General features: G+C 44.1%; 1 protein-coding gene across 1 annotated transcript in view; it reads left to right on the top strand.

Annotated features, from left to right (window-relative positions):
- The window catches only part of ABCC11 (ATP binding cassette subfamily C member 11), an 89,325-nt gene that overhangs the window by 6,734 nt on the left and 68,596 nt on the right, over positions 1 to 13,995 (top strand). Inside the window, 3 exon segments of the mRNA XM_059877420.1 lie at positions 4,833 to 4,975; positions 7,814 to 7,932; positions 11,134 to 11,292. Coding sequence (XP_059733403.1) covers positions 4,877 to 4,975; positions 7,814 to 7,932; positions 11,134 to 11,292 — 377 coding nt within the window. The 5' untranslated portion in view covers positions 4,833 to 4,876.

Genomic DNA, 13,995 nt, shown 5'->3' with positions numbered 1-13,995 from the left:
CTTGCAGTATATTTTCTGAACACACGTTTAACATATACTTTTAATGCTTTTAACATATACTCTCCCTAACAACAACAAGCAATATGAGTGTCTAGTCACATAGTAATAGCTGGATTTATTTTAAAATACAATTGCATTCCATGCCATGGAAGGTGTGGTATGGCACCGGGTCCACATTTAAGTTGCTTACTTGATGAACACCTTCTTTCCACCCCACCCCTGAGGGATGGGGTATCTCTGTGATGGGGTGCCAGTCCCCTTGGGAAAGCAGCAAGAATCTAAATGTGAGGTCTCCAGTGACTGAGTGGCTCTCCTGGTTCCTTCTCTAACAACACTGCGTCTACTTTCTTCATTTATCTACCAAATACTTATTCCACCCTGGTGTAAAAGGCCTGAGGTAGGCAGTAAATAAATAAGCCCCCAAAGAAATGGCAATTTCAGAAAGTGATAAGTAAAGGAAATCTAATAGGAAAATGTGTAGAAAGTGCTAGAGAGAGGAGGACAAGATGAGGGAGGCAGATCTGGGAAGGTTACCCTGTGAAGGTGGTGTATAAGCTGAAACCTATGTGATGAGGAAGGCCAGGCTCTGCCGGGGAGCTAGGAGGAGCATGCCCTTGACAGACGGTAGACAAAGGCCAAGATGGGAAGGAGCTTCCCAGTTTCTGGAACAGAGATGATCAGGCGCTGGGCTGGAGGGATTCAGCAGTCGAGCAGATGGCCAGGGCCAGCAAGGGGCTCCAGGAGCTCTGAGAACTCGCCCCCAGAAAGCTTTACCCAACTCCCCAGGGAAGGGAAGGGAGAGGAACAGGAGAAATGAAGTCTAGTTCTCTCAGCTTCTTCAGGCCTGGCTTGCCGGTGCCTCTGCCCCTTGCCCTGAGCATCTCCCCTACCCTCTGCTGCCCTTCTGGCCTTGGACACTTTCCGGCTGGGAAAGTGTTCGGAACAATGAGGAAAGAAACCAGTTCTTCCAGAAAGATCACCTGCCTCCAACGGCCCTCTCCTGTCCACAGGCTGTTTCACCATGTGCAAACGGCCGTGAACTAATCCTGAGTCTAAACTAACCCTAATATTGCCTCTCCCTGGGAATGGGGAGCACAGAGCTGGAAGTATCTGCCTCCTTCCTGGTTTATGCCCAGTCCTGACCTAGACCCCAGCCTGACCACAGTGATGGGCTTGTCACTAACTAGACTGAATAAACTTCAGCTCTGTCTTCTTCCTGAAAGGAAGTTGGGAAGCCAGGGAACTTTTCTTTTTTCTGGGATACCAAAGGAAACCCTGGAGGGAATTCCTCTGGCCAGTCAAGGAATCAGGGGTGGGCCTCATAGACATGGAAGGTGCCCCAAGCCAATATGTGACTCAGTTCCAGTTATGCTGAGAGAGCAGCTCGTGTCCTATAAGCATATCCATTATACACATTTGCATTCCCTTCATTTGCATTTGGAGAAGGCAATGGCACCCCACTCCAGTACTCTTGCCTGGAAAATCCCATGGACGGAGGAGCCTGGTAGGCAGCAGTCCGTGGGGTCGCTAAAAGTCAGACTCGACTGAGCGATTTCACTTTCACTTTTCACTTTCATGCATTGGAGAAGGAAATGGCAACCCACTCCAGTGTTCTCACCTGGAGAATCCCAGGGATGGGAGAGCCTGATGGGCTGCTGTCTATTGGGTCACACAGAGTCAGACATGACTGAAGCGACTTAGCCGCAGCAGCATTGCATTTGCTTTACTTTTCCCTGTTACTAATTTCCTGGATAACATCTATATTTCTATATGGAGTTATATCTTTGAAACCATCATGTATCTCTTTGCAGGTGTATACAAATAAACCAGATTGGCAAATCATACTATAACTGAAAGGTGAGAAAAAAAAAATCTAATTTCTGTATTAGTGCTCCAAGAATCTGGTCTTCCTCATGAGTCCCTACTTGCCAGTTAACTAGGAGAACATAAATGTTTAGGCTCACTGTTTTAAAATACTGGTTTATGAGGACTAATTGTCAAATTTTCAGGAATTTTGAGAGCCCAGTTGTTAAATACAAATAGTATTTAAATTATTAAACTTACAATTAATTATATCAAAGACAAAGATAATGCTCAAAAATCTATCACTTCCTAATTATTTCACTATATTTACTTTTTATACTTTTAAGTTTATTTACATCTACTGTAGATAGGGGCTTCCCAGGTGGCACTAGTGGTAAAGAGCCCACCTGCCAATGCAGGAGTCGTAAGAGACACAGGTTCTATCCCTGGGTTGGGAAGATCCTCTGGGGGAGGGCTCAGCAACCAAGTCCAGTATTCTTGCCTAGAGAATCCCCATGGAGAGAGGAGCCTGGTGGGCTGCAGTCCATAGGGCTGCAAAGAGTCAGATACCTCTACTTAGCATGCACACCCACTGTATTTGTACATAGAAATACTGTACAGTGATTTCTTAATGCGCTTCTCTTCCCAACATGTTGGTAGCTTGAAATCATCCTTGATGGGAGGACTTTTACCACAAAAATCAGCAAAGGCTACATATCTGGATTTGTTTTTATTATTTTATTGATTGCCTAGGCTTAAGAAATAAATGCAGGAAATGTTAATAATTCAGATTAACAAGTGTATTGCCTGTAGGCATTACATTGTGAACAGCACAAAAAATGAGAAAATCCTCTTTCGGTATCTGGAAACTCTTCAGCAGTTACATGGGTTATTGGCAAATGAGTGAAGATGCAACCAACATAGTCTTGGATGCTTCAATTCCCTCTTACTTGTTAACATAAAGCACAATGTCAAGTTACAGTTGTGTTGGAACTACATTCACTCACCAGTTGCAATCACAGGTTAGTTGTAGATGCACACGTTTACCAGCACACCATTGACAACACTAAGACAGTCCCTTGCCAGGGTGCATGACTTGCAATCTAGAATTTACTTCCTCCCCCTCCCCCATCCCAGTCCCTCCACTGAGCACCTTTGTGTCTTAGTAAATAAACTGTAAGCCAGTATACCATGGTTCTACCCCCAGGGCTTCCTTCCACTGAATCATGCCAATTTCACTTTAGGCTGCTCTGACAGAGAGAAACTGGACTCTTCCCAAAGTCTTAAATAAGAGCTACCTGACACCCTCTCTTACCTGACATACCTCTTTTATTTTAAAGTTTTCCATCACCCCTGAAAGGTCCACTTCTATCCTCACATGCAAGTACACTCACCCCTCAGTTCAGAGCTGGGATTTATTCCAGTCCCCCTGTGGATTTGAAAATCCAAGGATGCTCAAGTCCCTTATATAAAATAGTGTAGTATTTACATATAATCTAAGCTCATCCTCCCATATACTTTAAGTCATTACTTATAGCTGTAAATACAATGTAATGCTATGTAAACAGTTTCCTTTGCCAACTGAAGCTTTCCTTTGGGGAATACTGAGATTTTATTTTATTTTTCCTTAATATTATCTATAGTCAGTTGGTTGAATTTTGATTGCAGAATCTATGGGTACAGAGGGCTAACTGTATACTTATGGCCTGGTGCCATGGCTGGGGAATCTGTCTTATAGGCTCTATAGGAGAATTCCAGAAACTGAGTCCACCAGATTTGGGTGTGATTTGCTAAAAGGAAGTGAGATGAGAGGGAATGGGATAAAGGAATTTAGAGAATCTTCTCCCAAGACAATAGGCTAGTCTTCAAGTCTGTTTACTTGAAACACAATCCAGTATTTGAATGCCAAAAGCTATATCTGAGCAGGAGGACTGACTACATAATTTGTGGGACCCAGTGCAAAATGAAAATGTGGGACTCCTTGTTCCGATTGTGAAGAATTTCAAGATGGTGGTGGCAGAACATCTGTAAGTCCATCACAAGCTGGGGCCCGGTGAGACACCCATCACACCCCATGATGCCAGCCCTGTCGTACATTTTCTTTCTCTTTCCATTCCTTCAGAAACATTACTGACTACCATCCCCTCTCCTGCCCCAGGCACATGGATGTTCTGAGAGTGAATCATATATTCACAAAGGCAAAATGAAAAGCAAATTAATATATTTTTTAGTTATTTAAATTTCCTAAATCAAGGACCTGGTGGTCCAGGGGCTTTGACTTGAAGCTTCCAATACAGGGGGCCCGAGTTCCATGCTTGGTCAGAAAATTAGATCCTAAATCTTCAAATAAGATTTTGCATGCCTCAACTAAAGAAGCCACATACTACAGCTAAGTCCTGATGTGGCCAAATAGATTTATAAATATTTTCATAAATAAATGAATGTCCTAAAGCATACCCAGATCCACTCCCCTGAGTCTGAGAATGGCAAAATCACATTTCTTTCATTTATTTATTCATTCATTCACCATTGATTTACTGAATATTGCCCTCCTCCTAGGGGATCCCTAGGCTTGAGGGATTTAATAGTAAGCAAAGCAGACCTGTCTTTGTCCTTGTGAGAGTCTCCGTTTAGTCCAAGAAATGAACTCTAAAAAATCAGTGATTCACCTAAATAGACAATTATAGACTGGAATAAAAGAAGAGGCATGATTAAAGAAGCATGGTTTAAAAAAAAAAAGAAGAAGAAGAAGAAGAAGCATGGTTTTACGAGCAAGCCTTGAATATATTAAAGAAGATTGACCTGGCCCAAGGATGTAGGTTGGGAATGGGTGGTTTGGGGTTTCCCTGGGTGATCTTAGGCTGAGCCCCAAGTAGAAGTTTAAAGACAGGGAGCCAAGCCCATTCCTAACAGAGGGAAGAGCAGGTGCTATGATGACAGCCCCCCCGGACACTCCTTCTTGAGCGGTATCCCCCTCTCCTGGTTGCTTGGGGTTCCATCTAAGCTGTTCTTACCTGTTGCCTTTTCAGATTCTCTGATTCTGGGAAACAAAGAATTGGCAGTACACCTGAAAATGACCAGAAGGAGGATGTACTGGGTCCCCAGGTCTTCTGGTGGCCTTGTGAATCTCGGCTTGGATGTAGATGATGACATGGTTTCAGGACTTAGCTATGTAAGTAGATCTCCTTTGCATCAAAACACCAGGAAACTGAGTTCAAAGGGTACTGTCAGTGGTCATAAACTGGATCAAATTTTTTTGGTCCCCTATTTATTCAATTTTGAGTTTTTTAAAATGAAGCTCTGGCTTCTACAATTAGATGAATCATAATTGTTGATTATGATGCATGTTCATGGCTCATACAGCTGTCTCCCACTACCCTCCACTCCCCACCCCATTTCTGTCTCTCTCACTTATTTATGCATTTACTTATACTAATATGATAAGCACCAATAAATCTACCACCAACTTACCAGTTCGGACCTTGACCCCATTACATTCCCAAACTCTCCCTGGTTCCTTCAGGAACCACTATTCTGAACCTTTACCCAAGGATCCCTTACTGTGTTTTCAAGAGAGTATTATTTATTCTATATGAAGTCCTAGAGATAATATACCTTTTTCATTTCAGTGGTTTCCTACTTTATCAAAAGGGTAACATGTAATGTCTTGTGATTTGTTTTTTACTTCTTGATTTCTTTTTAATAGTTTTATCCTTAGAGAGTGACTTGGTTTTGCATTCTGTGGGTGACTAAACATAACACCCTTTCTTGTCTACAGTGTTTATGGCCAGAGAAAAACCCAGAGAAGTTGAGGGAACTGCCCAGAGTAGGAGCAGAGCCAGAGCTGGGAGCTGGTTATTCTGACACATCACTCATTCCCTACCTGGCAGGCTTTCCTTTATTTATTTTTATTGAGACATAAGTGGTATAAAACATCATATGACTTTCAGATGTATGATATAATGATTCATTATTTGTATAAATTATGAGAGGATCACCACAATATCCATCACCACTCATAGTTCAACTATTTTTTTTTTCTCATGAGAAATTTTAAGACCTACTCTCTTAACAACTTTCAGATATGCAGTGCAATATTATCAGTTATAGTTACCATGTTGTACATTATATTCCCATGACTTATTCATTTTATAAATGTATGTCTGTACTTTTTGACCACCTTCACCCATTTTGCCTATCTTCACCTCTGGCAATTACCAGTCAGGTTTTTGTTTTGTTGTTAGTTGGGTAGGTATTTTTTATTCTATTCAGTTCAGTTCAGTTCAGTTGCTCAGTTGTGTCCGACTCTATATGACCCCAGGGAGTGCAGCACACCAGGTTTCCCTGTCCATCACCAACTCCCAGAGCTTACTTAAACTCATGTCCATCAAGTTGGTGATGCCATCCAACCATCTTATCCTCTGTCATCCCCTTCTCTTCCTGTCTTCAACCTTTCCCAGCATTAGGGTCTTTTCCAATGAGTCAGTTCTTCACATCAGGTGGCCAGAGTACTGGAGTTTCAGCTTCAGCATCAGTCATTCCAATGAATATTCAGGGTTGATTTCCTTTAGTATTGACTGGTTTGATCTTGCAGTCCAACGGACTCTCAAGAGTCTTCTCCAACACCACAGTTCAAAAGCATCAATTCTTTGGCACACAGCTTTCTTTATAGTCCAACTCTCACATCCATACCTGACTCCTGGAAAACCATAGCTTTGACTAGATGGACCTTTGTTGGCTCCATGGTGTTGTTTAAGACTCTTAAGAGTCCCTTGGACTGCAAGGAGATCAAATCAGTCAATCCTAAAGGAAATGAGTCCTGAATATTCATTGGAAGGACTGATGCTGAAGCTGAAATTCCAATACTCTGGCCACCTGATGTGAAGAACTGACTCATTGGAAAAGACCTTGATCCTGGGAAAGACTGAAGCCAGGAGGAGAAAGGGGTGACAGAGGATGAGATGGTTGGATGGCATCACCAACTCAATGGACATGAGTTTGAGTAAACTCTGGGAGTTGGTGATGGACAGGGAGGCCTGGTGTGTTGCAGTCCATGGGGTCACAAAGAGTCGGACACGACTGAGCAACTGAACTGAACTGAACTGAACCTTTGTTGGCAAAGTGATGTCTCTGCTTTTTAATATGCTGTCTAGGTTGGTCATAGCTTTCCTTCCAAGGAGCAAGCATCTTTTAATTCCATGGCTGCAGTCACCATCTGCAGTGATTTTGGAGCCCAAGAAAATAAAGCCTCTCACTGTTTCCATTGTTTCCCCATCTATTTGCCATAAAGTGATGGGACCAGATGCCATGATCTTTGTTTTTTGAATGTTGAGTTTTAAGCCAACTTTTTCACTCTCATCAAGAGGCTCTTTAGTTCTTCTCTTTCTGCCATAAGGGTGGTGTCATCTGCATATCTGGAGTTATTTATATATCTCTCAGCAATCTTGATTCCAGCTAGTGCTTCATCTAGCCCAGCATTTCACTTGATGTACTCTGCATGTATGTTAAATAAGCAGGGTGACAATATACAGTCTTGACATACTCCTTTCCCAATTTGGAACCGGTCTATTGTTCCATGTCCAGTTCTAACTGTTGTTTCTTGACTTGCATACAGATTTCTCAGGAGGCAGATGGTTCCCATCTTCCCATCTTAAGAATTCCCATCTCTCTAAGAATTTTCCACAGTTTGTTGTGATCCATACAGTCAGAGGCTTTGCTTTAGTCAAAAAAGCAAAAGTAGATGTTTTTCTGGAACTCTCTTGCTTTATTCTACTGGGGTGGCCAAAAAGTTCCTTGGGGGTCTTTCCATAACATCTTATGGATGTTATATCTCAGATATATGTAAGTGAGATCATAGACTATTTGTCTTTTTCTGTCTGACTGCCATATCGTTTCTCTAGGAGGCTGAATGTGGAAAGATCTATCCTCCTTGGGTGGCTGGTCCCTCATTCCCTCAGGACAGTATTTGTGAGGTCTGAAACTGATGCTCTTTTGTTTTTTCTTTCCCAAGAAAACAATAACTGTTGAAGATAGCCCCTGGAGACAGCAGGTGAGGGAACCTGAGGCACCAGGGAGAGGGAAGTATGATGCTGCCTGGAAAACCATGATTCCCTTCCGACCGAAGCCAAAGTGAGTCCTGAGTGGGAGCTGAGGGTCGGTACCCTCCAGGGCAGTGATACTCAGGCCCTCACACCTGGACCCCTCCAAAAGGCTGCACAGCCCTGTCCCAACACTGTCCTGTCACCCTGCACAGCCAAACACCTCCCAAGAAACCTGAGACACATCAGGGCAGCACAGCCAGCATCTCCATTCATTCAGCCAGTCAGTCAACAGGACTCATTGACACTGGGCTAGACTGTGGGGGGTAACAGTGAGCCAGCCAGACACGACCCTTGCCCATTACCGACCTCACATGGGGGAGAATGAGTAAGCTTATAAGCATGCCAACCAAGTTCCATCTAGTCAAAGCTGTGGTTTTTCCAGTAGTCACGCATGGATGTGAGAGTTGGACTATAAAGAAAGCCGAGCACCAAATAATTGATGCTTTTGAACTGTGCTATTGGAGACTTTTGAGAGTCTTTTGGACTGCAAGGAGATCCAACCACTCCATCCTAAAGGAAATCAGTCCTGAATATTCATTGGAAGGACTGATACTGATGCTGAAACTCCAATTCTTTGGCTACGTAATGCAAAGAGCTGACTCATTGGAAAAGACCCTGATGCTGGGAAAGGTTTAAAGTGGGAGGAGAAGGGGACAACAGAGGATAACATGGTTGGATGGCATCACTGACTCGATGGACATGAGTTTGAGTAAGCTCTGGGAGTTGGTGATGGACAGGGAAGCCTGGTGTGCTGCAGTCCATGGGGTTGCAAAGAGTCAGACAGGACTGAGCAACTGAACTGAAACATATGATTATTGCTGTTTGAGGAAGGTGCTGTAAAGAAATGTGGGGGTGTGAGGGACACAGAATAGCGACAGCATGATAGGTTCTGAGTGACACTGAAACTGAGACCTGGAGCATGATCAGGAGGCCGATGTGGGCAGCATGTGCAAGGGCCTGGCCTTGCAGTGGAAGAACAGAGTGATGTGCGTGTCCAGGATCTGAGAAGGAGGCCAGTGCCTCTGCAGAGTCCTGGCCATAGTGGATGCGGCAAGGCGACACCACCAGCACGTCTCCACAGACCACATTAAGTACGTCGGTCTTCATCCAGTGAAAAATGGGCAGCCATTGAAAGGGCCAAATGCCCTGTGATGTTACCTTAAGCTTAAGAGTTTAAGAAATTCATGGAGCCTCCTCTACTAAACCATAGTTTCAACCATCCCCAAATGACTTTCTGGTTTATACACCTGGGGCTTCAGGGAACTCCACAGATTCACGCACATACTCATTTATGCAGCATTTGTTGACAGGCGCTTAACACTTCTGCTCTGATCCCTCAGTGTTTCGTCATGGGAAAAACTTTGTATTTAGGAATCCCTCTTCACTCCAGTGTTTTTCTAACAAACAAACAGCAGGGGTTTTCCTATTTTTTAAATTTGAGCTTCTATCAATACTAGTTACATTGTTACCCACCAAATCAATCGTATCTCCACCAGGAATAGAGAACTTTGGTACTTGAGTTCAGCTGGACAGCCTTATCTTAGAGAAGAAATGTTTCTGCTGGGCCCTTGGAATATCAGCCCCGGCGCATTAGTTCTGGCCCAACCCTTGCCATCACAGATGGCCCCACACATCTCCTATAATGTCTCATCTTCCCTCAGTTCTTCTCTCCCAACATCCCCTGCTGAGGCCCGGCCAGCATATCCCAGAACGTACAACCATGATCGCTGGTGGGCTGGAAGGATGTAAAGGGCCAGAATGTGGAGAAAAGAGTCCATAACCCGAACAAGAGAACATCTTGCAAGTCTGGCATTTTTGTCTTCACATCTATCTCCCCAAATCTTTTTTAATGTTGAATTTTCCTCATATTGAACCATATAACATTAGAGACAATGTTGAAAAAAAAGTGAAATTACACACAATTCAACACCTTAATGAAATCATTATTTGTCTTTTGTGAATGATTCACAAAGATATGACCTTATCATTCTTATTTACTTTTTTTGTTTTTTACAGTTTTTATGGAAGTTACAGAAGCAGAGCATACACATTTAAAGTGATGAGAATTTAGTTTTGCTCCTTTGCAATTTCTAACCCCTACTTCAAAGTCAATCTATGAATGATTTGATATAAATTGTTATATAATTTGATGTTTATTATATATAATATGCTGCTGCTGTGTCGCTTCAGTCGTGTCTGACTCTGCGTGACCCATAGACAGCTTCCCGTCCCTGGGATTCTCCAGGCAAGAGCACTGGAGTGGGTTGCCATTTCCTTCTCCAAGGCATGAAAGTGCAAAGTGAAAGTGAAGTCGCTCAGTCGTGTCCAACTCTAGCGACCCCACAGACTGCAGCCTACCAGGCTCCTCCGTCCATGGGATTTTCTAGGCAAAAGTACTGGAGTGGGGTGCCATTGCCTTCTCCGATATATAATATAGATATTTAAAATATATATAATATAGATATGTGTATATTGTTCTCTGTCTGATCTCCCTTATTTCTTCCTTTTTTATATAAGTAAAAATATTTTAAACTTCTTGATCTTCAAGTGACCTTTTTTTCAGTATGCTTAGAGCCCACTCCATGTTCTGCGTGTAGATCGTCCCTATTTTTAGACCCTTCTGCACTGTTTTCTGGAATATCCCATGGACAGAGGAGCCTGGAAGGCTGCAGTCCATGGGGTTGCTGAGGGTCAGACACAACTGAGTGACTTCACTTTCACTTTTCACTTTCCTGCATTGGAGAAGGAAATGGCAACCCACTCCAGTGTTCTTGCCTGGAGAACCCCAGGGACGGGGGAGCCTGGTGGGCTGCCGTCTATGGGGTCGCACAGAGTCGGACACGACTGGAGCAACTTAGCAGCAGCAGCAGCAGCAGCACTGTTTTCTACAACGTGGTGCAGGATATGCCGTATTTGTCTTCTTTCTTTTTAAATCATTCCTCTGTTGCTGGATGTTTTTGTTGCTTCTGGTTTTTAACGATGAGAACTGGGGAAAAAGCACAGTGTGGTCCCCTGGATGTAGGAAAAAAGTATTTTTTCATGACTATTATTTGTGATGTTAATAATAGTCATGGAAAAATACTGTTTTCTCCATGTAGACGGTGTAGAATCCACACTGTGGTTTTCCCCCAGTCCTCGTTCGTCTCTTCCAAGTTCTGCCTGTGCCTGAGCTGTCCACCCCTGGAGCCCACGGCCCGGTGTCACCGTGTTGCCGTGTCTCTTCTGCTAGGTTTCCTGAGCCCCAGCCCCTGGATGATGCTGGCCTGTTCTCCTACCTCACGCTGTCATGGCTCAACCCGCTCATGGTTCGAGGTTTACGGAGAAGCTTAGATGAGGACAACATCCCCCAGCTGTCAGTACACGATGCTGCAGACAAAAACGCCAAAAGGTAAAGTCATGCTGGGCAAGCCCGCGGGGTTAAAGACCATGTCTCGGCAGTCGGTGCCAAGTCGCTCAGTGTGTGTTTTAAGGGGAGGGGGGCAGTGGTTCATCTTCAGACGAGCAAAATATATCAGTTCTCCCTTTGTAGCAGGAACCCTCCTTCTATGGGAGGTTCTTAATTTGGAGTTAAGTAATAATTTACGTATTTCATATGTAAATATTTACATATTTACATACAGGCTAGAGAACTTTTTCTGGAACAAGAATTCTCATCTTTTATTGGGTCTGTCTGAGGTCCCAGGACCCTGAGAAAGAAAGTACTGCTTCTTGTCCCTTTTGTCTTTTTTGGTGTGTGGATAAAGCATTTATCTGTGTCACAGATCATTAAATTTTGGCTAGTGGCCCAGGCTCTTAAGCCACCTTGAGCCACCACTAATTGTTGTGGGATTACATTTCCTGTACCGTCTACCTCACAGGTGAAATTAGATCAAAAGGGGAGGGGTGGGAACGAGTGACCTGGAATGTCCTGTACTCATGTCACTGCCTCTAGGTTCTTCATGAGAGACACCAGGTGTAGATGGCCTTTTCCAAATGTATCCCAGACATGACGGCACTCTAAGAGCCTTCCTGAAAAGAATATTCAGTGGTCAGAGAGTTTGTGAACCGTCAGATGCTATCACCAGGGCTCAGAGATTTATAAAGAAAATCAGTGTAGTGAAGGCACTAACAAAGCAGAAACTGGTTGAATTTTGACTCATTGCTTCTTAGACTCAGGAAAAAAAATAGAGGTTCCAGGGAGCACCTCTTGGATAATGCCAGATATTGGTAGAATCTCACCTCTTACCAGCTATGATGTCAGAGGAGTTACTTACCTATGTTTTTGTGTATAAAATAGTGAATTAGAAAAAAAAAATCTCTCATTGCCCTTCATTGGCTCATTGTGAAAATCCCATGGATGGAGGAGCCTGGTAGGCTGCAGTCCATGGGGTCGCTGAGGGTCAGACATGACTGAGCGACTTCACTTTCACTTTTCACTTTCCTGCATTGGAGAAGGAAATGGCAACCCAGTCCAGTGTTCTTGCCTGGAGAATCCCAGAGACGGCAGAGCCTGGTGGGCTGCCGTCTATGGGGTTGCCCAGAGTTGGATACAACTGAAGTGACTTAGCAAGAAGCAGAAGAGGTAATAGATTTGATGTAAAGCACCTGGGAAAATGCCAGACGCATCATAGGCCGTCAGTTAAATGTTAGCTTGCTTGTTCTTCCCTAGCCATTGCAAAGACCAGGTCTCCTAATTTACTTCTGTTTACTTTCTGCCCATTGGTGCTGCCTTTTTATTCTGTAACTCACAATGCCTCACCACCAACATTCTTGCAATCACTCCATCTTTACATGTTTCTTTGAAATGGTAATTTCCCGTGCATTCACACTTTTAGAGGGATTTCTTTCTATGTGTTCACCGTTTAACAGGGCTTCCCAGGTGGCACTAGTGGTAAAGAACTCACCTGACAAAGCAAGAGACTCAGGAGACACGGGTTCCATCCTTGTTTCAGAAAGATCCCCTGGAGGGGGGCCTGGCAACCCATTCCAGTATTCTTGCCTGGAGAATCCCATGGACAGAGGAGCCTGATGGGCTATGGTCCATAGGGTCACAGAGAGTCAGACATGACTGAAGCAACTTGGCACACCATTTAACAGGCAGCGTTCTGGGTCGCGTCTTCCCTAATCCTTCAAAAGAGCTGCTGTGTTTCCTATGAGGATGGGCTGACAAAGTGCCAACCATGACCCTCACCACCACTCTCAGCGGGATTACCATTGTCACCACCATCATCTTCATCCTGTGATCACCATAATCCCTCACATGTTAACTGTTCTTAACTATAGAGCATCTCCCCACCCATTGTCTCCTTTGACCATCACAAAAGGTTTATGAAATAAACAAGGCAGATGTTATTTCCCCCATCTTACAAATGAAGAACCAGAATTAAGAGAAGTATGTTCCTTGAATCATATCATGAATGAATGGAGGAGGTAAAATGAGAAACCAAGTCTCTTGAATCTGAATCTAATAATCATGGCCAGAAATAGATAGTGTTGCCCAGAGAGCTGTGGGTAGGCTACGGAAGACTTGGATTTGTTTAGCCAAAGTAGAACTGACTCTAGAGCTTGTTGTTCCTGAGGATTGTGTCATGTGTGGAGGCAGGGCTAGAATGAGGAGAGGCAGCCCCATGGTTTGACCTGAGCAATAGCATCCACAAACAATAGAATCCTCCAACACAGACAGGGTTCGTGGGGACGTTTTGGCTTTGTTGAGCTAGGGTCCGGGCCCCTCAGGTTATCTGGTCCGCATAGGTGGGCCTGGATGGAATGGGGGTAGTTTTTTAATAACTCAGAAAGGAAAAAGCCTGGAGTTTTGATTGCAGAAGGAAAGTGGGACAGAAAGGTCTCATGGTATTGGTTCCCTTCTGGTTTAGGCTGGGCAGGAGTATCCATGGCTGGAGGAGTAAAGAGTTGAAAGGGCCAGAACTGCTTTGTCATGAGAGACTTGCTGCGATTCTGGGCAGAGGATGAGAACCAGATGCCGACAGAGCTCTCCAAGAACAGGCACATCTAGTGCCGCTGTCGGGCCCTGGGGGCAAAGGGCAGCCCAACAAGGGACAGCTTTGTCCACTGTGCTCTTGCTGTCTAAGGAGCAGCAGCTTTGGCGAGTGCC

Source organism: Bos taurus, chromosome 18 (genome assembly GCF_002263795.3).
Source record: "Bos taurus isolate L1 Dominette 01449 registration number 42190680 breed Hereford chromosome 18, ARS-UCD2.0, whole genome shotgun sequence".
NCBI classification, from domain to species: domain Eukaryota; kingdom Metazoa; phylum Chordata; class Mammalia; order Artiodactyla; family Bovidae; genus Bos; species Bos taurus.
Note: the sequence above shows the minus strand (reverse complement) of the source record. Positions and strands in the feature narration are given on the sequence as shown.